The sequence below is a fragment of the Brassica rapa genome, chromosome A06 (genome assembly GCF_000309985.2).
Source record: "Brassica rapa cultivar Chiifu-401-42 chromosome A06, CAAS_Brap_v3.01, whole genome shotgun sequence".
Classification (NCBI taxonomy): domain Eukaryota; kingdom Viridiplantae; phylum Streptophyta; class Magnoliopsida; order Brassicales; family Brassicaceae; genus Brassica; species Brassica rapa.
The window spans coordinates 26546394-26573410 of NC_024800.2; the positions used below are offsets into that span (position 1 = coordinate 26546394).

The 27017-nt window shown below is 34.2% G+C and overlaps 3 protein-coding genes and 2 long non-coding RNA genes across 6 annotated transcripts; all 5 read left to right on the forward strand.

Annotated features, from left to right (window-relative positions):
• Window positions 1-108: 108 nt before the first annotated feature.
• On the forward strand, window positions 109-5794 carry LOC117125854. Its single transcript, XR_004448314.1, has 2 exons — window positions 109-1647; window positions 5577-5794. It is a non-coding gene; the product is annotated as an uncharacterized LOC117125854 (long non-coding RNA).
• LOC117125853 (serine/threonine-protein kinase BRI1-like 2) lies at window positions 1688-5794 on the forward strand. Its single transcript, XM_033272542.1, has one exon. It carries the CDS (start codon window positions 2151-2153, stop codon window positions 5553-5555), a length of 3405 nt encoding a protein of 1134 aa, XP_033128433.1. The 5' UTR covers window positions 1688-2150; the 3' UTR covers window positions 5556-5794.
• A 1696-nt stretch (window positions 5795-7490) lies between these two features.
• On the forward strand, window positions 7491-11318 carry LOC117126248. Its single transcript, XR_004448782.1, has 2 exons — window positions 7491-8919; window positions 8984-11318. It is a non-coding gene; the product is annotated as an uncharacterized LOC117126248 (long non-coding RNA).
• Window positions 11319-11775: 457 nt separating this feature from the next.
• On the forward strand, window positions 11776-26183 carry LOC117125914 (serine/threonine-protein kinase BRI1-like 2). Of its 2 annotated transcripts, none has more exons than XM_033272863.1 (2): window positions 11776-15803; window positions 26049-26183. In XM_033272863.1, the coding sequence occupies exon 1, from the start codon at window positions 12389-12391 to the stop codon at window positions 15791-15793; it is 3405 nt and encodes a 1134-aa protein (XP_033128754.1). In that variant the 5' UTR covers window positions 11776-12388; the 3' UTR covers window positions 15794-15803; window positions 26049-26183. The 2 variants fall into 2 exon arrangements, with proteins under 2 accessions (XP_033128754.1, XP_033128752.1); XM_033272861.1 differs by having other exon boundaries at window positions 11777-15797; window positions 26043-26183.
• On the forward strand, window positions 22010-26195 carry LOC103827537 (serine/threonine-protein kinase BRI1-like 2). The gene has a single exon (XM_009103036.3). The coding sequence runs from the start codon at window positions 22634-22636 to the stop codon at window positions 26036-26038; it is 3405 nt and encodes a 1134-aa protein (XP_009101284.1). The 5' UTR covers window positions 22010-22633; the 3' UTR covers window positions 26039-26195.
• Window positions 26196-27017: the final 822 nt, after the last annotated feature.

The following is a 27017-nucleotide window of genomic DNA, read 5'->3' on the forward strand; positions in this document are numbered from 1 at the left end:
TTTTCAAGTTTTTTTATTTTTTCCAACTTGTATTTACCCTAACCAAGAAACGATATATGTATGTATTTTATTTGTTTCTCTGTTTTCAAGTTTTTTTTCGTTGCTATGTCTCTCTTGAATTAGTTAATGATACAATTATTTTATAATATAAACAAATTTTTTAAAAACTTCTAAACACGTTTTTATTATTTGCAGATATATTTGGATCCGTTTGACAAAAAAAAAAAGTAATGGGTTTTTAAACAACCCTTATTGGGCTACTCTAAAACCTCCAGTATAGGATTTAAAGTTTAAACCTATGTAGATTCTTTAAATCAATGTTTGACTCGGCGTTATAACTGGATCAATAATCGGATTGGTCCAACCGATTCAACCAAATTTTAAATTTTAATTAAATTTATATTAAGTAACTATATATATATATATTTATATCATTGTTAGAATCTAAAAAAAAAATATCATTTTTATTTTATTTTTTCCTCTCAAAATAACATTCTTGTATGTTTAAAGTAAATCATAGATGAATATTTCTTTTTAACATAGATGAATGTTATTTTGGCATACATTAGAATAAATTTCATCTTTATCAAAGATTTTTTTTTTAATTTAGAAGAAAAAAGTATAGATAATAACAAACTTCCCTACCAAATAGAGCAAATAAATTAACAAATTACTGGAACGCCAGATTATTTGTTATTTAAAAATAGATTAATGAAATTGTATTTTGGGCAATTTTCTCAAATAACATTTTTTAAGTTTTTATCACAAAATAGCCCTAAAACAATGATCAAAATAGCTTCTTTTTATTTTGAAAATTTTAATTTTAATTTTTAATTTTTTATTTAATTTGAAACCCTATCTCCAAAATTTTACTCCTTAACTCCAAATCATAAATCTAAATTAGTTAACTCTAGGATAAAAATATATTTTTATCATAATAAAAATTATTTGGTCATTTTCTTTATTAAAACTATTTTTTGCGATAAAAACTAAAAAATGTTATCTGAGGGAATTTTTTTTGTATTTTTCTACTTGTAAATAAATGGCCTTTGAACCCCGTTAAAGGGCCTAATTTCTCCGTTTCCGGTTTTACTTGTTAACTTGGTCCGAATGTTATTGAGCTTTTAAGCCCATTGAACAATAATCTGGCGTCGTGTTGGAATTAGAAGACCAAACAAAAGACAGGCGTGCGTGTTGTTTCATAGGGATGATCTAAATCATAATTTCTCCACTTCATTTCCATACTTTATTTTATTTTAAAACCACTTTTATCTTTGGGATCTATGGTATTAATCATGATATTGCTTTGACGGACTAAAGCCTAAAGTGCTTTTCACACTTGGTTAAGGCTGCATTCTCTAATATGGACACACAGAACGTTTTTTTTTCACACAAGACATGGTTCTCCATACTTTTTCAAATCTATACATTGTGATGATAAAAAAACATCTAGTACTTATGGATCTCGAAGAAACAGATAATATCATATATAGACGTTACATATTCAAACTAACAATGGCAAAAAAATGGCTTGATAAAAAAGTGGCTTGCATTGCATGCCGCGGTAAAAATCTACGCCACGTTGGCAAAAAGAGAGACAGAGTGTGTGTTGACTGTTTGGTAAGAAAAGTTTGATATTCAGTAGTGGTCATATTTTCAATATATTTTTGGCTAATGCGGACCCTCAATACAAAGCATGAGCCTCTAGTTTTCATAGTGTTTATAACAATACAATTTCGATTTTAAATTCACCTAGCTCTAGAATCTAATGCTAACAACTAAAACAAAGCATTTTTAAGCAAACAAAGTTACCGTTCCAAACCTAACACATGACATTTTAAAGTCAATATATGCTAATTTTCTCAGAAAACATTTTCTTACACTAATTTTCTCAGAAAAACATCACATGTAAAAAAACGTTATTCGAAAAAGAGGTTAGTCACTCTCAGAAATGATATAAAGATTATAAGCATCAATTATAAAACAAATTTAAAATTAAAGCAGCTTTTTCTTTTCTTTGAAAATTCCCTTTTCTACCCCTTTCATTGCTTTAACATTGATATAAAAATTAAAAAAAATGTTATTCGATAAAGAAGTCTTTATATCTATAACTTTCTTCACTTCCTTCTCCTTCTCCATTCAAACTCCAAATGACGAATCCACCAAACCGGGTTTGGATCCAAATCTCCTTCATCTTCCTCCTTATCCATGTCTCTCTATCTTCTTCCTCCGACCAGCCTTCTATCAAAACCGATGCACTATCACTCCTCTCCTTCAAAGCAATGATACAAGACGATCCAAACAACATTCTCTCAACTTGGACCCCTAGAAAGTCCCCTTGTCAATTCTCTGGCGTCACTTGTCTCGCTGGAAGAGTCTCTGAGATTAACCTCTCCGGTAGTGGTCTCTCCGGGACCGTTTCTTTCAACGCTTTCACCTCTCTTGATGCTCTCTCAGTTCTTAAACTCTCTGAGAACTTCTTCATTTTAAACTCAACCTCTCTTCTTCTCCTTCCCCTGAGCTTAACCAACCTCGAGCTCTCCTCCTCCGGTTTAGTCGGAATCCTCCCTGAAAACTTCTTCTCCAAATACCCAAATTTCATCTCCATCACTCTCTCTTACAACAACTTCACCGGGAAGTTACCCGAAGATCTTTTCTTAGGAAGCAAGAAACTCCAAACCCTTGATCTTTCTTACAACAACATAACCGGTTCAATCTCCGGTTTAACAATCCCTCTCTCCTCATGCGTCTCCTTGTCGTCCCTCGACCTCTCCGGGAACAGTATCTCCGGCTACGTCCCTGTCTCGCTTACCAACTGCACCAACCTCAAAAGCTTGAACCTTTCTCACAACAACTTCGACGGGCAGATTCCAAAGTCCCTCGGCGAGCTAAAAAGCTTACAAAGTCTGGATCTTTCGCACAACCGGCTCACCGGTTGGATCCCGCCGGAGATCGGAGACGCTTGCGGGTCGTTACAAAACCTCAGGATTTCTTACAACAACGTAACCGGCGTGATCCCTGATTCCTTGTCTGCATGTTCTTTGCTACAGACTCTTGACCTCTCCAACAACAACATCTCCGGTCCGTTCCCGGACAAGATCCTCCGGAGCTTCGGATCTCTTCAAATATTGCTTCTCAGCAACAACTTCATATCCGGTGAGTTTCCGACGACGCTCTCTGCTTGCAAGAGCCTCAGAATCGTTGACTTCAGCTCGAACCGATTCTCCGGCGTGATTCCGCCGGACTTATGTCCCGGAGCAGGTTCGTTAGAGGAGCTGAGAATCCCGGATAACCTCGTCACCGGAGAGATACCTCCGGCGATATCTCAGTGCTCGGAGCTCCGAACGATTGATCTAAGTCTCAACTATCTCAACGGAACAATCCCGCCGGAGATCGGAGACCTCCAGAAACTCGAGCAGTTCATCGCATGGTACAACAACCTCGCCGGAAAAATCCCGCCGGAGATCGGAAAATTACAGAACCTCAAAGATCTCATCCTCAACAACAATCAACTCACCGGAGAGATCCCACCGGAGTTTTTCAACTGCAGCAACGTCGAGTGGATCTCCTTCACGAGCAACCGGTTAACCGGAGAAGTCCCTAAAGACTTCGGGGTCCTTTCCCGGTTAGCTGTTCTTCAGCTCGGAAACAACAACTTCACCGGACAAATCCCTTCAGAGCTAGGGAAGTGCACAACACTTGTCTGGCTTGATCTCAACACAAATCACTTAACCGGAGAAATCCCTCCCCGGTTAGGTCGTCAACCCGGTTCAAAAGCTCTTTCCGGTTTACTCTCTGGCAACACAATGGCCTTCGTTAGAAACGTTGGGAACTCATGTAAAGGTGTTGGAGGTTTGGTGGAGTTCTCAGGGATCAGACCAGAGAGGCTTCTTCAGATACCGTCTCTTAAGAGCTGTGACTTCACGAGAATGTATTCAGGTCCGATCTTGAGTCTCTTCACAAGATACCAAACCATTGAGTATCTTGATCTCTCTTATAACCAGCTCCGAGGTAAGATTCCATATGAGATCGGAGAAATGATCGCTCTTCAAGTCCTTGAGCTTTCTCATAACCAACTCTCCGGCGAGATTCCTTTCACCATCGGTCAGCTCAAGAACCTCGGCGTGTTCGATGCCTCGGATAATCGCTTGCAGGGTCAAATCCCTGAATCATTCTCCAACTTGTCTTTCTTGGTGCAGATTGATTTGTCTAACAACGAGTTGACCGGTCCGATCCCACAGAGAGGTCAGCTTAGCACGCTTCCGGCGAGCCAGTACGCGGATAACCCGGGACTCTGCGGTGTTCCTTTACCGGAATGTAAAAACGGGAACAATCAGCTACCCGCGGGACCGGAGGAAGAGAAACGTGCTAAGCACGGTACAACAGCGGCTTCTTGGGCGAATAGCATTGTTCTTGGAGTGTTGATATCCGCTGCGTCGGTTTGTATTCTGATAGTTTGGGCTATCGCGGTTCGTGCGAGGAAGCGAGACGCGGAAGATGCGAAGATGCTTCACAGTTTGCAAGCAGTTAACTCAGCCACAACTTGGAAGATTGAGAAGGAGAAAGAGCCGTTGAGTATTAACGTCGCGACGTTTCAAAGACAGTTGAGGAAGCTTAAGTTTTCGCAGCTTATCGAGGCGACAAACGGCTTCTCGGCCGCGAGTATGATCGGACACGGCGGGTTTGGTGAGGTTTTCAAGGCCACGCTTAAAGATGGAACATCCGTGGCAATCAAGAAACTGATTAGGTTAAGTTGTCAAGGAGATAGGGAGTTTATGGCGGAGATGGAAACCCTAGGGAAGATCAAACACCGAAACCTCGTACCGCTCTTGGGATACTGTAAGATCGGGGAAGAGAGACTACTCGTGTACGAGTTTATGCAATACGGTAGCCTCGAGGAGGTGCTTCACGGGCCAAGAACGGGCGAAAAGAGAAGGATCTTGAGCTGGGAAGAGCGCAAAAAGATTGCGAAAGGAGCAGCCAAAGGACTATGCTTTTTGCATCATAATTGTATACCTCATATAATCCACCGTGATATGAAATCAAGCAACGTGCTTCTCGACCACGAGATGGAAGCTAGGGTTTCGGATTTTGGAATGGCGAGGCTGATCAGCGCTTTAGACACGCATTTGAGTGTGAGTACCTTGGCTGGCACGCCAGGTTACGTGCCACCAGAGTATTACCAGAGTTTTAGATGTACTTCTAAAGGTGATGTGTACTCAATAGGAGTAGTGATGCTTGAGATATTGAGCGGGAAAAGACCGACCGATAAAGATGAGTTTGGTGATACGAATTTGGTCGGTTGGTCGAAGATGAAGGCGAGAGAAGGGAAGCATATGGATGTGATTGATGAAGACCTTCTGAGTGTTAAAGAAGGTTCGGAGACTCAAGAAGGTTATGGAGGAGTGATTGTGAAAGAAATGTTGAGGTATTTGGAGATAGCTTTACGGTGCGTTGATGATTTTCCGTCAAAGCGGCCTAATATGTTACAAGTGGTTGCTCTGTTGAGGGAGCTTCGTGGGAGTGAAAATAACAGTCACAGTAACAGCTCGTAAAGACATGAACATGACGATCAGTTATTGACAAGGATTTAACAGGAAACAGAAACAGAGTACTCACCAATCATTTGAACACAGTAAGAAACAACAAGAAAAGAAAACGCGTGCCATTCACGACATCTTTGGCCCCTCTCGAGCGAGGCGTGATTAAGTAAAAAATATTACAAAATTATGTATATAATAAAAATAGAAACGTTTAATATTTTATTTCATACATAGATTTGCAGGTGTTCTTCTTTCACCCATTTTAACTGTAGATAACCTGAAAAACTCAACGCATCGGATTAGCGGTAGAAAGCAGTAAACGATAATAAAGAGTAGTAACTGATACTGATACATGAATAATAAAAACAATGAAAGATAACGGTATAGAAAACTTGAAATTACCGATTTTGATATCAAAATTTTATATTATTTTTATGATTAGGCAGTAAATTTCGTAGTACTGCAATATAAAATGATCTCAAACCCAATATTTCTTCGCATCACATTACATGCATTGATATAACAATCTCTCTTGTTTTTTTTTTCTACCAAAGGCTTAAAAATCGCTCTGGTTGTATTTATATTTTCCTTATTATATTGTATAGATTTGGTTCTTTGATTGTATTGAATTCGTTCGGTTAATTATATCGAACGATTATTTACATGATATACAGCATTTCCTTTGACTTGTGACATAGTGCACATCATACATAGAATTATTGTGTCTCCGTTCTCAAAGGTATTATCCAATTATTATCAACCTATGATTTAAAACACCATTTTGATTCTTCAAATAGTTTTTTAATCATTTGAACTTCAAGTCATGCTTGGTTGACCATTGACTTTTACCCATTTGAACATAATTAATAATTTCGCCACTACATCTACATTTAAAGTTTATTGCGAGTAAAATGAGCTGCTTAGTGTTACTGTTTTTTCTCATTCACAGATTAGTTTGAGCATAAAATGGTCACAACGTATATAAGCAGTCGTAGTCGTAAGGCAAATGACATACTCCTTCCGTTTCAAAATAGATGATATTTTATGGAGTTTTTGATTTTTGTTTTTATATTTTAATAAATTTTTTAACTTTATAGTATGTTTTGTGATTAGTTGAACAATTTTTAATTTATATTTTAATAATACTTTTTAGATAAAAAATAAACTTTTTAATAGTTGTGCCACATCCTAAAACTGCATGTATTTTGAAATATAGAGAGTATTAAAAAGAAACTGAAACAAAAACAAAAATTATACAAGTACGAGCGAAATGGACTCCAATTTTATTGTCATTCGTTTAGAAAGTTTTTTTATTACAATATTTAATATATTTGCTCTTATCACATATTTTCCTCATACATTAGGAAGTTTGACGTTTCATGCCTATTTAGTAAGGTTAGCTGAAAACCACCAGCCCAGAGAACTATTACAATTAATATTTTAATAAGCCATATATACATCTATTTATTATACAAAAGACACTACAGATCAGGCTAGTGACAAGAGCCGTCAATTAGAACATCTCCATTCCAGTCAATAATTTACTCTAAATATAGAGTCGGAAATAAAGTATGAACAAACAATAAAAACTCATTTCATTTATGAAATAATCACTTTTTTTTTCATTACTCTATTTTGCAGTAAATTATGAAGTGGGGATAAAAATGGTCTTAGTAAACAATTTGTATATGGTTTATATAATTTAGTATTTTATTTTAATCTATTTAATATATTAAAATTTGTTATGATTTTAAAACTTAAAAAAATATTCAATTTTGATCTACATTTTCAAAGCGTAGTATATTTTTTTTTACAATTTTCATATAAATTATAATTGTATCCAGAATTTTCTAAATTTTAATTTTTATATTATTTTTAGAAATTTTATGTACATTGTTTTTGATTAATTATTTTTAAAATTTAAGTTTTAAATTTCAAAAAACACTATAAACTATACCATAATGATTTTCTTAATTTAGATATTTTAAAAATAGATGACATAATTATAAGAAGTTTCTTTTTTTTAGTTTATTACATGTGTATAAGTTTAGATTTCAATTTTAATTTTTTGAAATAAAACAAAAACAATAATTTGAAATGTTAATATGTTCATATTAAAAATTTAACAGTAAATTTTAACAAAAATTGATTATAGTTATTATATTAATTAATATGAACTACAACGCAGTATCATATTTTAACAAATAATATTTTACTTTGAGTAAAATAATCCTGGTAAGTTTAATATGCATTTTATTGGTTTAAAATATTTTTATGATAATATATGTTTATATTTTATCTATGTTTTAAATTTTCTATACTCAAATTAAAATTTTCTATAAATATAAATTTATAGTAATTAAAGATTAAAAATAGAATAGTTTTTATATGGCATGTTTTGTATTTGTTTTAGTTTTCTTAATAAATAAAATAAAAATGAGGTAATATATCTCTTAACTTTGTCTCACACTTATCAAAATTTGGTTTTATAAAATTTCAATATTAATGAGTTAATGTGTTTGTTAAAATCATCTCGTATTTGATTAATATAGTATTATTGATGAAATAATCCATCAAAAATTATAATTATAAAATATCAACTGTAACTTATTCCCCTCATGTACTTTAAATAATATGAACATGAGTTAATTTTAAATATTTTATTTATATCAAGTAAATATATATCTTTCAGTTGAGTCATTTTGTGCATCTCCAACTTTTCCGAATTATCTATCTTATTTATCTAATTTTAATAACTAAATCTATTTTATTTTATTTTATAAACAATAATTAGTTATCATTAATTTTTATTTTCTAATAATTTTATAAATAAAATTATATTGTGAAATCTACAATTTTTTTCTTATTTTGTGTGTATAAATAATTTAATTTAATTTATAATTTAAAATAAATTAATAGATGAACTAATCTAATTAAATTTATTTTTAATTTAATATTTACTAATCCTATAAATTTCAATAGTATTATACATTTTATATTGTGTATAACTAGAAATAAACAATACTAATGTATAATAATAATTTAATAATGATTAAAAGTTCAATTTTTATTTATTTATCAAATTTTAATATTATTTTTTATTAAACTGTATATTTATATATATATTAAATATATGATAAGTGTTAGTATTAGATTGCAATCTTAGAAAAATCTGTATAAATATTTTATGTTATTTTTTTTAGAGAATATTTGAATATTTAATTAAATTAATTGAATAATGAAATTGTTAGGCTATGTATTATAATGTATAGTTAATACAAAAATCTAGATTTGGTAATATCACATAATAGATCAAAGTTTTTTTTTGGTGCAAAGTTAGATCCAAATTGTGCTTTGTTTAGTATTGGATTTTTTAGTTCATTCTTAAGCAAGTCACTCTGGTTGACGAATTTACTCTTAAGACGCAATGAAAGTTTAAGATTATATTATACGCCAATGATCCAAATTGCACCACAGAGACGATAGCATACTTTTAGATTTAAATATTTTCAAAAAGAACAATATATCGTTCAATTATTTGTAATAGCTCGACGTGTAAATGCGCCTCTTAAGATATGGTCAATAGAAGATATTTGTAAAGAGAAATTAGTACTTTTGGTCGTGTGCGTATTAATTATTATTTATACATGCATATTAGATGATGCCTTCTTTGCATTTACATACATGTACAATTTACAATTTGTTTTCTTCTTGAGGGGGAGGGGGATAAATGTACAATTGGTCATGAATATTGAAAATTCGATTACATACAAGGATATATAGTTCAGGTTCATTCTTCTTCTTTTTGTTAAAATCATGTTTTTTTTTTGTAAAATTAAAATCATATTTATGAGGACAAGTAACCTCTATAGTTCAGAAATCCAAATCCCAAAAAGTCTCATACTATATCGAAATATATCTATCTACGTAGTTTGTTAGCTAGAGCGGTCAAATAGACAAATGTTCAAGAGAAAACATTGAACAAAATTCATATAAAAACACATATATAAGCATTAGTGCTAGTGACTGAAAAGAGAAATTGAGTAAAGAAGTATTTAAACAATATTGGGGGCAAAGGAATCATAACCTCTCATGGCACTAAACCACGAGCTAATTGATGTTGTTCCTTTTGTGGGCCTTTTCCACGATTACTCTCCACTATTCGGTCCTTTTTATTTATTTATTAAAAATAAATAGAATCAATAATATATACTCCATAGTCATCAATAATGTGAAATATGCTAAATCATAAATCACACCATATAATGGTGATAAGATTTGCACTATATTTATTGTAATGGTAAAAGTTCTAAGAACAATTATTCCTTACTAGACAACTAGTGATCTTAGAGAAATCTTCTCTTGTGCATCGGAATGGTAGCTAGATTAATAACCAACTGAAGTATTTAGATATATAATATTTAATTATTTATCAATGATATAACATTTGGTTTTCTTGGAATTTTTTTCCTAAATTTTTTTTTCTTGGAGAATTCAGTAATGTAGTTCATATATATCAAAATAACAAAGTTATATTAATATATCAGTGTAGTAAATAACATGTATATTCTTTTCATAAGAAGATAATGACTTATAATATTGTAGAATAACTTCCACAATCAGTAATTAAAAAAATATATATAATAATAATATTATTGCAAAAATCTACTAGATGTAATTAAACTGTACTTACGAACATAATCATTTTTTACTTACTACTTCACAAGATTGTAAATTTATCCTTTTGAAGAATAACTATAAGTCTTTTCTTGTCACGATTAGTTGTCTACCAAATTATCCTCTCTTTTTTTTGGTAATCACCAAATTATCCTTTCATAGGTGGATATCAAATATTCAACCTTATATTATGCTTAGTTTGTAAAACTCCTCAAATAATCTTGGTGGGAGATGGCGATGTAATGATAAAAATTAAAAAGGATGGAGTGTGTGACTTGGAACATTATATAAAGGCTACATTTAGGGCATATAATATGATACTAAACTAATAGAAAGCATAAAATGTACAAATAAGTGAGCAGCATAATGGTTACACCATAAAGTTTGTTATTGTAATTTGTAAAAGTCACATCTCTCTGTTCGTTCCCCCACGCCTCTGCCTCGACAGGGAACCCTGGATCAAACAATTACAAATCTCACAAAAGAAAATAAAAACACATTTCATATGCGATGCATATGATGATTATGTTGGTCCCATTTATTTTGACTATACATCTCTCCATATGAAATAGAGTGCTCTAGCCTTTAGTTTGCAACCATTCAAAATTACAAAACTTAACTGATTATAGACTATAGTTTCTGTTTTAATAGTGTGTTACCTTATCAATAACCAAGTTTTGAGCTTCAATAGTTCTTTTTTTTTTTTTTTGATTAACCTGGGGTATCCCAGGCCCATGGAGAGGCCCAGACTAATCCCCAAGGAGAGGTGCAGCCCACGGATAGACCCTCTTTCCGGGTATTCAATAGTTCTTCCCAAATCGCAAAGTGTTTTACCCAATATCCAGATAGACATTGTATTGAATATATTATCTTCTCTATTAAAAGAGAAGTACCATTTTTATCTACAACAAAATAGTCATACTATAAGTCTAGGTCCATATATTCAAATAATGTTTTTATTGTTTACATTAGTTTCTATAATGTATAACATTTCTAAATAATAATAAGGATATTAATAACCAATCCATTTTAACTATAAATTTAAATTTTAGTTTTAGAAATACAAATCTGTTGAGAAAAAATCTACCAAAATCTTTTAAAAAATTTAAATATTCTTTTAATTAATGCACTGATTAATTTCGTAATTAGTAGTATAATTATAAATTAATTTTAATTAAATTTTTATTAGAAACAAAATAATGAAATTATATGCTAATTTTTAAAATTTTATAAGTATATTCTACATTATATTAAAATATAATTAATTAATGAATTACATATTAAAATTATGTTTTTTGTGCAAACATATTAAAATTATGTTGAATTGGTAAACCAATATATTTTGAAAAATACTTTTATTAAGATAAATAAAAAAATATCATTTACCGTTTAAAGTGACTAAAATATCATTCATCTTTTAAAATGATTAATATTCATAAATTAAGTAATAACTTTTACAAAAAAATAAAACTGTTAACATATATTAAATTTTAATATTTAGAACTATATATCATCTATTAAGTTATTTTTAAAATGACAGCAATATATTATCATAAATTATTATATACAAATAATATAAAATTTTATATCTATTAATGAAATTTTATCCGCATGGGTGTGCGGATTAGAATCTAGTTGCGTTTTTATTTTTGATATTCAGTAGTGGTCATATTTTCAATATATTTTTGGCTAATGCGGACCCTCAATACAAAGCATGAGCCTCTAGTTTTCATAGTGTTTATAACAATACAATTTCGATTTTAAATTCACCTAGCTCTAGAATCTAATGCTAACAACTAAAACAAAGCATTTTTAAGCAAACAAAGTTACCGTTCCAAACCTAACACATGACATTTTAAAGTCAATATATGCTAATTTTCTCAGAAAACATTTTCTTACACTAATTTTCTCAGAAAAACATCACATGTAAAAAAACGTTATTCGAAAAAGAGGTTAGTCACTCTCAGAAATGATATAAAGATTATAAGCATCAATTATAAAACAAATTTAAAATTAAAGCAGCTTTTTCTTTTCTTTGAAAATTCCCTTTTCTACCCCTTTCATTGCTTTAACATTGATATAAAAATTAAAAAAAATGTTATTCGATAAAGAAGTCTTTATATCTATAACTTTCTTCACTTCCTTCTCCTTCTCCATTCAAACTCCAAATGACGAATCCACCAAACCGGGTTTGGATCCAAATCTCCTTCATCTTCCTCCTTATCCATGTCTCTCTATCTTCTTCCTCCGACCAGCCTTCTATCAAAACCGATGCACTATCACTCCTCTCCTTCAAAGCAATGATACAAGACGATCCAAACAACATTCTCTCAACTTGGACCCCTAGAAAGTCCCCTTGTCAATTCTCTGGCGTCACTTGTCTCGCTGGAAGAGTCTCTGAGATTAACCTCTCCGGTAGTGGTCTCTCCGGGACCGTTTCTTTCAACGCTTTCACCTCTCTTGATGCTCTCTCAGTTCTTAAACTCTCTGAGAACTTCTTCATTTTAAACTCAACCTCTCTTCTTCTCCTTCCCCTGAGCTTAACCAACCTCGAGCTCTCCTCCTCCGGTTTAGTCGGAATCCTCCCTGAAAACTTCTTCTCCAAATACCCAAATTTCATCTCCATCACTCTCTCTTACAACAACTTCACCGGGAAGTTACCCGAAGATCTTTTCTTAGGAAGCAAGAAACTCCAAACCCTTGATCTTTCTTACAACAACATAACCGGTTCAATCTCCGGTTTAACAATCCCTCTCTCCTCATGCGTCTCCTTGTCGTCCCTCGACCTCTCCGGGAACAGTATCTCCGGCTACGTCCCTGTCTCGCTTACCAACTGCACCAACCTCAAAAGCTTGAACCTTTCTCACAACAACTTCGACGGGCAGATTCCAAAGTCCCTCGGCGAGCTAAAAAGCTTACAAAGTCTGGATCTTTCGCACAACCGGCTCACCGGTTGGATCCCGCCGGAGATCGGAGACGCTTGCGGGTCGTTACAAAACCTCAGGATTTCTTACAACAACGTAACCGGCGTGATCCCTGATTCCTTGTCTGCATGTTCTTTGCTACAGACTCTTGACCTCTCCAACAACAACATCTCCGGTCCGTTCCCGGACAAGATCCTCCGGAGCTTCGGATCTCTTCAAATATTGCTTCTCAGCAACAACTTCATATCCGGTGAGTTTCCGACGACGCTCTCTGCTTGCAAGAGCCTCAGAATCGTTGACTTCAGCTCGAACCGATTCTCCGGCGTGATTCCGCCGGACTTATGTCCCGGAGCAGGTTCGTTAGAGGAGCTGAGAATCCCGGATAACCTCGTCACCGGAGAGATACCTCCGGCGATATCTCAGTGCTCGGAGCTCCGAACGATTGATCTAAGTCTCAACTATCTCAACGGAACAATCCCGCCGGAGATCGGAGACCTCCAGAAACTCGAGCAGTTCATCGCATGGTACAACAACCTCGCCGGAAAAATCCCGCCGGAGATCGGAAAATTACAGAACCTCAAAGATCTCATCCTCAACAACAATCAACTCACCGGAGAGATCCCACCGGAGTTTTTCAACTGCAGCAACGTCGAGTGGATCTCCTTCACGAGCAACCGGTTAACCGGAGAAGTCCCTAAAGACTTCGGGGTCCTTTCCCGGTTAGCTGTTCTTCAGCTCGGAAACAACAACTTCACCGGACAAATCCCTTCAGAGCTAGGGAAGTGCACAACACTTGTCTGGCTTGATCTCAACACAAATCACTTAACCGGAGAAATCCCTCCCCGGTTAGGTCGTCAACCCGGTTCAAAAGCTCTTTCCGGTTTACTCTCTGGCAACACAATGGCCTTCGTTAGAAACGTTGGGAACTCATGTAAAGGTGTTGGAGGTTTGGTGGAGTTCTCAGGGATCAGACCAGAGAGGCTTCTTCAGATACCGTCTCTTAAGAGCTGTGACTTCACGAGAATGTATTCAGGTCCGATCTTGAGTCTCTTCACAAGATACCAAACCATTGAGTATCTTGATCTCTCTTATAACCAGCTCCGAGGTAAGATTCCATATGAGATCGGAGAAATGATCGCTCTTCAAGTCCTTGAGCTTTCTCATAACCAACTCTCCGGCGAGATTCCTTTCACCATCGGTCAGCTCAAGAACCTCGGCGTGTTCGATGCCTCGGATAATCGCTTGCAGGGTCAAATCCCTGAATCATTCTCCAACTTGTCTTTCTTGGTGCAGATTGATTTGTCTAACAACGAGTTGACCGGTCCGATCCCACAGAGAGGTCAGCTTAGCACGCTTCCGGCGAGCCAGTACGCGGATAACCCGGGACTCTGCGGTGTTCCTTTACCGGAATGTAAAAACGGGAACAATCAGCTACCCGCGGGACCGGAGGAAGAGAAACGTGCTAAGCACGGTACAACAGCGGCTTCTTGGGCGAATAGCATTGTTCTTGGAGTGTTGATATCCGCTGCGTCGGTTTGTATTCTGATAGTTTGGGCTATCGCGGTTCGTGCGAGGAAGCGAGACGCGGAAGATGCGAAGATGCTTCACAGTTTGCAAGCAGTTAACTCAGCCACAACTTGGAAGATTGAGAAGGAGAAAGAGCCGTTGAGTATTAACGTCGCGACGTTTCAAAGACAGTTGAGGAAGCTTAAGTTTTCGCAGCTTATCGAGGCGACAAACGGCTTCTCGGCCGCGAGTATGATCGGACACGGCGGGTTTGGTGAGGTTTTCAAGGCCACGCTTAAAGATGGAACATCCGTGGCAATCAAGAAACTGATTAGGTTAAGTTGTCAAGGAGATAGGGAGTTTATGGCGGAGATGGAAACCCTAGGGAAGATCAAACACCGAAACCTCGTACCGCTCTTGGGATACTGTAAGATCGGGGAAGAGAGACTACTCGTGTACGAGTTTATGCAATACGGTAGCCTCGAGGAGGTGCTTCACGGGCCAAGAACGGGCGAAAAGAGAAGGATCTTGAGCTGGGAAGAGCGCAAAAAGATTGCGAAAGGAGCAGCCAAAGGACTATGCTTTTTGCATCATAATTGTATACCTCATATAATCCACCGTGATATGAAATCAAGCAACGTGCTTCTCGACCACGAGATGGAAGCTAGGGTTTCGGATTTTGGAATGGCGAGGCTGATCAGCGCTTTAGACACGCATTTGAGTGTGAGTACCTTGGCTGGCACGCCAGGTTACGTGCCACCAGAGTATTACCAGAGTTTTAGATGTACTTCTAAAGGTGATGTGTACTCAATAGGAGTAGTGATGCTTGAGATATTGAGCGGGAAAAGACCGACCGATAAAGATGAGTTTGGTGATACGAATTTGGTCGGTTGGTCGAAGATGAAGGCGAGAGAAGGGAAGCATATGGATGTGATTGATGAAGACCTTCTGAGTGTTAAAGAAGGTTCGGAGACTCAAGAAGGTTATGGAGGAGTGATTGTGAAAGAAATGTTGAGGTATTTGGAGATAGCTTTACGGTGCGTTGATGATTTTCCGTCAAAGCGGCCTAATATGTTACAAGTGGTTGCTCTGTTGAGGGAGCTTCGTGGGAGTGAAAATAACAGTCACAGTAACAGCTCGTAAAGACATGAACATGACGATCAGTTATTGACAAGGATTTAACAGGAAACAGAAACAGAGTACTCACCAATCATTTGAACACAGTAAGAAACAACAAGAAAAGAAAACGCGTGCCATTCACGACATCTTTGGCCCCTCTCGAGCGAGGCGTGATTAAGTAAAAAATATTACAAAATTATGTATATAATAAAAATAGAAACGTTTAATATTTTATTTCATACATAGATTTGCAGGTGTTCTTCTTTCACCCATTTTAACTGTAGATAACCTGAAAAACTCAACGCATCGGATTAGCGGTAGAAAGCAGTAAACGATAATAAAGAGTAGTAACTGATACTGATACATGAATAATAAAAACAATGAAAGATAACGGTATAGAAAACTTGAAATTACCGATTTTGATATCAAAATTTTATATTATTTTTATGATTAGGCAGTAAATTTCGTAGTACTGCAATATAAAATGATCTCAAACCCAATATTTCTTCGCATCACATTACATGCATTGATATAACAATCTCTCTTGTTTTTTTTTTCTACCAAAGGCTTAAAAATCGCTCTGGTTGTATTTATATTTTCCTTATTATATTGTATAGATTTGGTTCTTTGATTGTATTGAATTCGTTCGGTTAATTATATCGAACGATTATTTACATGATATACAGCATTTCCTTTGACTTGTGACATAGTGCACATCATACATAGAATTATTGTGTCTCCGTTCTCAAAGGTATTATCCAATTATTATCAACCTATGATTTAAAACACCATTTTGATTCTTCAAATAGTTTTTTAATCATTTGAACTTCAAGTCATGCTTGGTTGACCATTGACTTTTACCCATTTGAACATAATTAATAATTTCGCCACTACATCTACATTTAAAGTTTATTGCGAGTAAAATGAGCTGCTTAGTGTTACTGTTTTTTCTCATTCACAGATTAGTTTGAGCATAAAATGGTCACAACGTATATAAGCAGTCGTAGTCGTAAGGCAAATGACATACTCCTTCCGTTTCAAAATAGATGATATTTTATGGAGTTTTTGATTTTTGTTTTTATATTTTAATAAATTTTTTAACTTTATAGTATGTTTTGTGATTAGTTGAACAATTTTTAATTTATATTTTAATAATACTTTTTAGATAAAAAATAAACTTTTTAATAGTTGTGCCACATCCTAAAACTGCATGTATTTTGAAATATAGAGAGTATTAAAAAGAAACTGAAACAAAAACAAAAATTATACAAGTACGAGCGAAATGGACTCCAATTTTATTGTCATTCGTTTAGAAAGTTTTTTTATTACAATATTTAATATATTTGCTCTTATCACATATTTTCCTCATACATTAGGAAGTTTGACGTTTCATGCCTATTTAGTAAGGTTAGCTGAAAACCACCAGCCCAGAGAACTATTACAATTAATATTTTAATAAGCCATATATACATCTATTTATTATACAAAAGACACTACAGATCAGGCTAGTGACAAGAGCCGTCAATTAGAACATCTCCATTCCAGTCAATAATTTACTCTAAATATAGAGTCGGAAATAAAGTATGAACAAACAATAAAAACTCATTTCATTTATGAAATAATCACTTTTTTTTTCATTACTCTATTTTGCAGTAAATTATGAAGTGGGGATAAAAATGGTCTTAGTAAACAATTTGTATATGGTTTATATAATTTAGTATTTTATTTTAATCTATTTAATATATTAAAATTTGTTATGATTTTAAAACTTAAAAAAATATTCAATTTTGATCTACATTTTCAAAGCGTAGTATATTTTTTTTTTACAATTTTCATATAAATTATAATTGTATCCAGAATTTTCTAAATTTTAATTTTTATATTATTTTTAGAAATTTTATGTACATTGTTTTTGATTAATTATTTTTAAAATTTAAGTTTTAAATTTCAAAAAACACTATAAACTATACCATAATGATTTTCTTAATTTAGATATTTTAAAAATAGATGACATAATTATAAGAAGTTTCTTTTTTTTAGTTTATTACATGTGTATAAGTTTAGATTTCAATTTTAATTTTTTGAAATAAAACAAAAACAATAATTTGAAATGTTAATATGTTCATATTAAAAATTTAACAGTAAATTTTAACAAAAATTGATTATAGTTATTATATTAATTAATATGAACTACAACGCAGTATCATATTTTAACAAATAATATTTTACTTTGAGTAAAATAATCCTGGTAAGTTTAATATGCATTTTATTGGTTTAAAATATTTTTATGATAATATATGTTTATATAAAAAATTTATCTATGTTTTAAATTTTCTATACTCAAATTAAAATTTTCTATAAATATAAATTTATAGTAATTAAAGATTAAAAATAGAATAGTTTTTATATGGCATGTTTTGTATTTGTTTTAGTTTTCTTAATAAATAAAATAAAAATGAGGTAATATATCTCTTAACTTTGTCTCACACTTATCAAAATTTGGTTTTATAAAATTTCAATATTAATGAGTTAATGTGTTTGTTAAAATCATCTCGTATTTGATTAATATAGTATTATTGATGAAATAATCCATCAAAAATTATAATTATAAAATATCAACTGTAACTTATTCCCCTCATGTACTTTAAATAATATGAACATGAGTTAATTTTAAATATTTTATTTATATCAAGTAAATATATATCTTTCAGTTGAGTCATTTTGTGCATCTCCAACTTTTCCGAATTATCTATCTTATTTATCTAATTTTAATAACTAAATCTATTTTATTTTATTTTATAAACAATAATTAGTTATCATTAATTTTTATTTTCTAATAATTTTATAAATAAAATTATATTGTGAAATCTACAATTTTTTTCTTATTTTGTGTGTATAAATAATTTAATTTAATTTATAATTTAAAATAAATTAATAGATGAACTAATCTAATTAAATTTATTTTTAATTTAATATTTACTAATCCTATAAATTTCAATAGTATTATACATTTTATATTGTGTATAACTAGAAATAAACAATACTAATGTATAATAATAATTTAATAATGATTAAAAGTTCAATTTTTATTTATTTATCAAATTTTAATATTATTTTTTATTAAACTGTATATTTATATATATATTAAATATATGATAAGTGTTAGTATTAGATTGCAATCTTAGAAAAATCTGTATAAATATTTTATGTTATTTTTTTTAGAGAATATTTGAATATTTAATTAAATTAATTGAATAATGAAATTGTTAGGCTATGTATTATAATGTATAGTTAATACAAAAATCTAGATTTGGTAATATCACATAATAGATCAAAGTTTTTTTTTGGTGCAAAGTTAGATCCAAATTGTGCTTTGTTTAGTATTGGATTTTTTAGTTCATTCTTAAGCAAGTCACTCTGGTTGACGAATTTACTCTTAAGACGCAATGAAAGTTTAAGATTATATTATACGCCAATGATCCAAATTGCACCACAGAGACGATAGCATACTTTTAGATTTAAATATTTTCAAAAAGAACAATATATCGTTCAATTATTTGTAATAGCTCGACGTGTAAATGCGCCTCTTAAGATATGGTCAATAGAAGATATTTGTAAAGAGAAATTAGTACTTTTGGTCGTGTGCGTATTAATTATTATTTATACATGCATATTAGATGATGCCTTCTTTGCATTTACATACATGTACAATTTACAATTTGTTTTCTTCTTGAGGGGGAGGGGGATAAATGTACAATTGGTCATGAATATTGAAAATTCGATTACATACAAGGATATATAGTTCAGGTTCATTCTTCTTCTTTTTGTTAAAATCATGTTTTTTTTTTGTAAAATTAAAATCATATTTATGAGGACAAGTAACCTCTATAGTTCAGAAATCCAAATCCCAAAAAGTCTCATACTATATCGAAATATATCTATCTACGTAGTTTGTTAGCTAGAGCGGTCAAATAGACAAATGTTCAAGAGAAAACATTGAACAAAATTCATATAAAAACACATATATAAGCATTAGTGCTAGTGACTGAAAAGAGAAATTGAGTAAAGAAGTATTTAAACAATATTGGGGGCAAAGGAATCATAACCTCTCATGGCACTAAACCACGAGCTAATTGATGTTGTTCCTTTTGTGGGCCTTTTCCACGATTACTCTCCACTATTCGGTCCTTTTTATTTATTTATTAAAAATAAATAGAATCAATAATATATACTCCATAGTCATCAATAATGTGAAATATGCTAAATCATAAATCACACCATATAATGGTGATAAGATTTGCACTATATTTATTGTAATGGTAAAAGTTCTAAGAACAATTATTCCTTACTAGACAACTAGTGATCTTAGAGAAATCTTCTCTTGTGCATCGGAATGGTAGCTAGATTAATAACCAACTGAAGTATTTAGATATATAATATTTAATTATTTATCAATGATATAACATTTGGTTTTCTTGGAATTTTTTTCCTAAATTTTTTTTTCTTGGAGAATTCAGTAATGTAGTTCATATATATCAAAATAACAAAGTTATATTAATATATCAGTGTAGTAAATAACATGTATATTCTTTTCATAAGAAGATAATGACTTATAATATTGTAGAATAACTTCCACAATCAGTAATTAAAAAAATATATATAATAATAATATTATTGCAAAAATCTACTAGATGTAATTAAACTGTACTTACGAACATAATCATTTTTTACTTACTACTTCACAAGATTGTAAATTTATCCTTTTGAAGAATAACTATAAGTCTTTTCTTGTCACGATTAGTTGTCTACCAAATTATCCTCTCTTTTTTTTGGTAATCACCAAATTATCCTTTCATAGGTGGATATCAAATATTCAACCTTATATTATGCTTAGTTTGTAAAACTCCTCAAATAATCTTGGTGGGAGATGGCGATGTAATGATAAAAATTAAAAAGGATGGAGTGTGTGACTTGGAACATTATATAAAGGCTACATTTAGGGCATATAATATGATACTAAACTAATAGAAAGCATAAAATGTACAAATAAGTGAGCAGCATAATGGTTACACCATAAAGTTTGTTATTGTAATTTGTAAAAGTCACATCTCTCTGTTCGTTCCCCCACGCCTCTGCCTCGACAGGGAACCCTGGATCAAACAATTACAAATCTCACAAAAGAAAATAAAAACACATTTCATATGCGATGCATATGATGATTATGTTGGTCCCATTTATTTTGACTATACATCTCTCCATATGAAATAGAGTGCTCTAGCCTTTAGTTTGCAACCATTCAAAATTACAAAACTTAACTGATTATAGACTATAGTTTCTGTTTTAATAGTGTGTTACCTTATCAATAACCAAGTTTTGAGCTTCAATAGTTCTTTTTTTTTTTTTTTGATTAACCTGGGGTATCCCAGGCCCATGGAGAGGCCCAGACTAATCCCCAAGGAGAGGTGCAGCCCACGGATAGACCCTCTTTCCGGGTATTCAATAGTTCTTCCCAAATCGCAAAGTGTTTTACCCAATATCCAGATAGACATTGTATTGAATATATTATCTTCTCTATTAAAAGAGAAGTACCATTTTTATCTACAACAAAATAGTCATACTATAAGTCTAGGTCCATATATTCAAATAATGTTTTTATTGTTTACATTAGTTTCTATAATGTATAACATTTCTAAATAATAATAAGGATATTAATAACCAATCCATTTTAACTATAAATTTAAATTTTAGTTTTAGAAATACAAATCTGTTGAGAAAAAATCTACCAAAATCTTTTAAAAAATTTAAATATTCTTTTAATTAATGCACTGATTAATTTCGTAATTAGTAGTATAATTATAAATTAATTTTAATTAAATTTTTATTAGAAACAAAATAATGAAATTATATGCTAATTTTTAAAATTTTATAAGTATATTCTACATTATATTAAAATATAATTAATTAATGAATTACATATTAAAATTATGTTTTTTGTGCAAACATATTAAAATTATGTTGAATTGGTAAACCAATATATTTTGAAAAATACTTTTATTAAGATAAATAAAAAAATATCATTTACCGTTTAAAGTGACTAAAATATCATTCATCTTTTAAAATGATTAATATTCATAAATTAAGTAATAACTTTTACAAAAAAATAAAACTGTTAACATATATTAAATTTTAATATTTAGAACTATATATCATCTATTAAGTTATTTTTAAAATGACAGCAATATATTATCATAAATTATTATATACAAATAATATAAAATTTTATATCTATTAATGAAATTTTATCCGCATGGGTGTGCGGATTAGAATCTAGTTGCGTTTTTATTTTTGATATTCAGTAGTGGTCATATTTTCAATATATTTTTGGCTAATGCGGACCCTCAATACAAAGCATGAGCCTCTAGTTTTCATAGTGTTTATAACAATACAATTTCGATTTTAAATTCACCTAGCTCTAGAATCTAATGCTAACAACTAAAACAAAGCATTTTTAAGCAAACAAAGTTACCGTTCCAAACCTAACACATGACATTTTAAAGTCAATATATGCTAATTTTCTCAGAAAACATTTTCTTACACTAATTTTCTCAGAAAAACATCACATGTAAAAAAACGTTATTCGAAAAAGAGGTTAGTCACTCTCAGAAATGATATAAAGATTATAAGCATCAATTATAAAACAAATTTAAAATTAAAGCAGCTTTTTCTTTTCTTTGAAAATTCCCTTTTCTACCCCTTTCATTGCTTTAACATTGATATAAAAATTAAAAAAAATGTTATTCGATAAAGAAGTCTTTATATCTATAACTTTCTTCACTTCCTTCTCCTTCTCCATTCAAACTCCAAATGACGAATCCACCAAACCGGGTTTGGATCCAAATCTCCTTCATCTTCCTCCTTATCCATGTCTCTCTATCTTCTTCCTCCGACCAGCCTTCTATCAAAACCGATGCACTATCACTCCTCTCCTTCAAAGCAATGATACAAGACGATCCAAACAACATTCTCTCAACTTGGACCCCTAGAAAGTCCCCTTGTCAATTCTCTGGCGTCACTTGTCTCGCTGGAAGAGTCTCTGAGATTAACCTCTCCGGTAGTGGTCTCTCCGGGACCGTTTCTTTCAACGCTTTCACCTCTCTTGATGCTCTCTCAGTTCTTAAACTCTCTGAGAACTTCTTCATTTTAAACTCAACCTCTCTTCTTCTCCTTCCCCTGAGCTTAACCAACCTCGAGCTCTCCTCCTCCGGTTTAGTCGGAATCCTCCCTGAAAACTTCTTCTCCAAATACCCAAATTTCATCTCCATCACTCTCTCTTACAACAACTTCACCGGGAAGTTACCCGAAGATCTTTTCTTAGGAAGCAAGAAACTCCAAACCCTTGATCTTTCTTACAACAACATAACCGGTTCAATCTCCGGTTTAACAATCCCTCTCTCCTCATGCGTCTCCTTGTCGTCCCTCGACCTCTCCGGGAACAGTATCTCCGGCTACGTCCCTGTCTCGCTTACCAACTGCACCAACCTCAAAAGCTTGAACCTTTCTCACAACAACTTCGACGGGCAGATTCCAAAGTCCCTCGGCGAGCTAAAAAGCTTACAAAGTCTGGATCTTTCGCACAACCGGCTCACCGGTTGGATCCCGCCGGAGATCGGAGACGCTTGCGGGTCGTTACAAAACCTCAGGATTTCTTACAACAACGTAACCGGCGTGATCCCTGATTCCTTGTCTGCATGTTCTTTGCTACAGACTCTTGACCTCTCCAACAACAACATCTCCGGTCCGTTCCCGGACAAGATCCTCCGGAGCTTCGGATCTCTTCAAATATTGCTTCTCAGCAACAACTTCATATCCGGTGAGTTTCCGACGACGCTCTCTGCTTGCAAGAGCCTCAGAATCGTTGACTTCAGCTCGAACCGATTCTCCGGCGTGATTCCGCCGGACTTATGTCCCGGAGCAGGTTCGTTAGAGGAGCTGAGAATCCCGGATAACCTCGTCACCGGAGAGATACCTCCGGCGATATCTCAGTGCTCGGAGCTCCGAACGATTGATCTAAGTCTCAACTATCTCAACGGAACAATCCCGCCGGAGATCGGAGACCTCCAGAAACTCGAGCAGTTCATCGCATGGTACAACAACCTCGCCGGAAAAATCCCGCCGGAGATCGGAAAATTACAGAACCTCAAAGATCTCATCCTCAACAACAATCAACTCACCGGAGAGATCCCACCGGAGTTTTTCAACTGCAGCAACGTCGAGTGGATCTCCTTCACGAGCAACCGGTTAACCGGAGAAGTCCCTAAAGACTTCGGGGTCCTTTCCCGGTTAGCTGTTCTTCAGCTCGGAAACAACAACTTCACCGGACAAATCCCTTCAGAGCTAGGGAAGTGCACAACACTTGTCTGGCTTGATCTCAACACAAATCACTTAACCGGAGAAATCCCTCCCCGGTTAGGTCGTCAACCCGGTTCAAAAGCTCTTTCCGGTTTACTCTCTGGCAACACAATGGCCTTCGTTAGAAACGTTGGGAACTCATGTAAAGGTGTTGGAGGTTTGGTGGAGTTCTCAGGGATCAGACCAGAGAGGCTTCTTCAGATACCGTCTCTTAAGAGCTGTGACTTCACGAGAATGTATTCAGGTCCGATCTTGAGTCTCTTCACAAGATACCAAACCATTGAGTATCTTGATCTCTCTTATAACCAGCTCCGAGGTAAGATTCCATATGAGATCGGAGAAATGATCGCTCTTCAAGTCCTTGAGCTTTCTCATAACCAACTCTCCGGCGAGATTCCTTTCACCATCGGTCAGCTCAAGAACCTCGGCGTGTTCGATGCCTCGGATAATCGCTTGCAGGGTCAAATCCCTGAATCATTCTCCAACTTGTCTTTCTTGGTGCAGATTGATTTGTCTAACAACGAGTTGACCGGTCCGATCCCACAGAGAGGTCAGCTTAGCACGCTTCCGGCGAGCCAGTACGCGGATAACCCGGGACTCTGCGGTGTTCCTTTACCGGAATGTAAAAACGGGAACAATCAGCTACCCGCGGGACCGGAGGAAGAGAAACGTGCTAAGCACGGTACAACAGCGGCTTCTTGGGCGAATAGCATTGTTCTTGGAGTGTTGATATCCGCTGCGTCGGTTTGTATTCTGATAGTTTGGGCTATCGCGGTTCGTGCGAGGAAGCGAGACGCGGAAGATGCGAAGATGCTTCACAGTTTGCAAGCAGTTAACTCAGCCACAACTTGGAAGATTGAGAAGGAGAAAGAGCCGTTGAGTATTAACGTCGCGACGTTTCAAAGACAGTTGAGGAAGCTTAAGTTTTCGCAGCTTATCGAGGCGACAAACGGCTTCTCGGCCGCGAGTATGATCGGACACGGCGGGTTTGGTGAGGTTTTCAAGGCCACGCTTAAAGATGGAACATCCGTGGCAATCAAGAAACTGATTAGGTTAAGTTGTCAAGGAGATAGGGAGTTTATGGCGGAGATGGAAACCCTAGGGAAGATCAAACACCGAAACCTCGTACCGCTCTTGGGATACTGTAAGATCGGGGAAGAGAGACTACTCGTGTACGAGTTTATGCAATACGGTAGCCTCGAGGAGGTGCTTCACGGGCCAAGAACGGGCGAAAAGAGAAGGATCTTGAGCTGGGAAGAGCGCAAAAAGATTGCGAAAGGAGCAGCCAAAGGACTATGCTTTTTGCATCATAATTGTATACCTCATATAATCCACCGTGATATGAAATCAAGCAACGTGCTTCTCGACCACGAGATGGAAGCTAGGGTTTCGGATTTTGGAATGGCGAGGCTGATCAGCGCTTTAGACACGCATTTGAGTGTGAGTACCTTGGCTGGCACGCCAGGTTACGTGCCACCAGAGTATTACCAGAGTTTTAGATGTACTTCTAAAGGTGATGTGTACTCAATAGGAGTAGTGATGCTTGAGATATTGAGCGGGAAAAGACCGACCGATAAAGATGAGTTTGGTGATACGAATTTGGTCGGTTGGTCGAAGATGAAGGCGAGAGAAGGGAAGCATATGGATGTGATTGATGAAGACCTTCTGAGTGTTAAAGAAGGTTCGGAGACTCAAGAAGGTTATGGAGGAGTGATTGTGAAAGAAATGTTGAGGTATTTGGAGATAGCTTTACGGTGCGTTGATGATTTTCCGTCAAAGCGGCCTAATATGTTACAAGTGGTTGCTCTGTTGAGGGAGCTTCGTGGGAGTGAAAATAACAGTCACAGTAACAGCTCGTAAAGACATGAACATGACGATCAGTTTTTTTCTTCTTCTTGGTCTTGATGAATTTGTCTTGTTTTATTTTATTTTATGAAAAATGTATGTGTGGACCCATGATTAACAAAAAAATTATATATTACCTTTGTTTTTTGTGATTCACTTTATTATAAATACACAGCTAGGGTATTAATGAAATGAGTATATTTTCACAAAAAAAAGGTAATGAAAATGATATTTGCTAGATACAAGTTGGGTTTGGCTAAAGCAGCATCCACATACATATACTTGGGTCATGGACTCGTGGAGAACAGCAAACGGAACTCCTTAGAAGCATCAGGTCCATGATGACTTTTATACTTCAGCCCCATGAGGATTTAGCCACCAATATTAACGAACATGTCAATTTGATTGATTAAGATAGTTGAGTTTCAAGTCTTCAGTGCTTAAACAATGTCTAAATTAAAGTAAAAAAAAAATGGTTGTTTTATTACAAGATGAATGAATTACAGAACTAGAATAAAAATATCTTGTGCAGAAGAAGATCAGGGAGAGTTCAATGTCGCTTAGATCGTGCACTTGGCAACGAAGATTGGCACCAAGTGTTTTCCCACACTGATGTGGAGTATCTACTTAGATGGGGATCAGATCACAGACCTGTTCTGGTACGAATAAAATCAAAAGAGTCGACTGGTCGTAGAGGCTTCAAGTTTGATCGGAGATGGCTAGGGAAAGAGGGATTCGCTGAAACGGTAAAACACGGCTGGGGGCAAGAGGATCCGAGAGAACCGACTAATATATTTGAGAGGATAGGCCGGTGTAGAAAAGCAATCTCTAAGTGGAAAAGAAAAAACCCATCAAACAACTTGAAGCTGATCGAAAAACTCAAGATGGAGCTGGATAAAGCACAAGGTAATGATAATATGTCCAGTGAGGAAGAGCTAGAGCTAAAATGGAAATTATGTGAAGCATACAGAGAGGAAGAACTCTTCTGGAGACA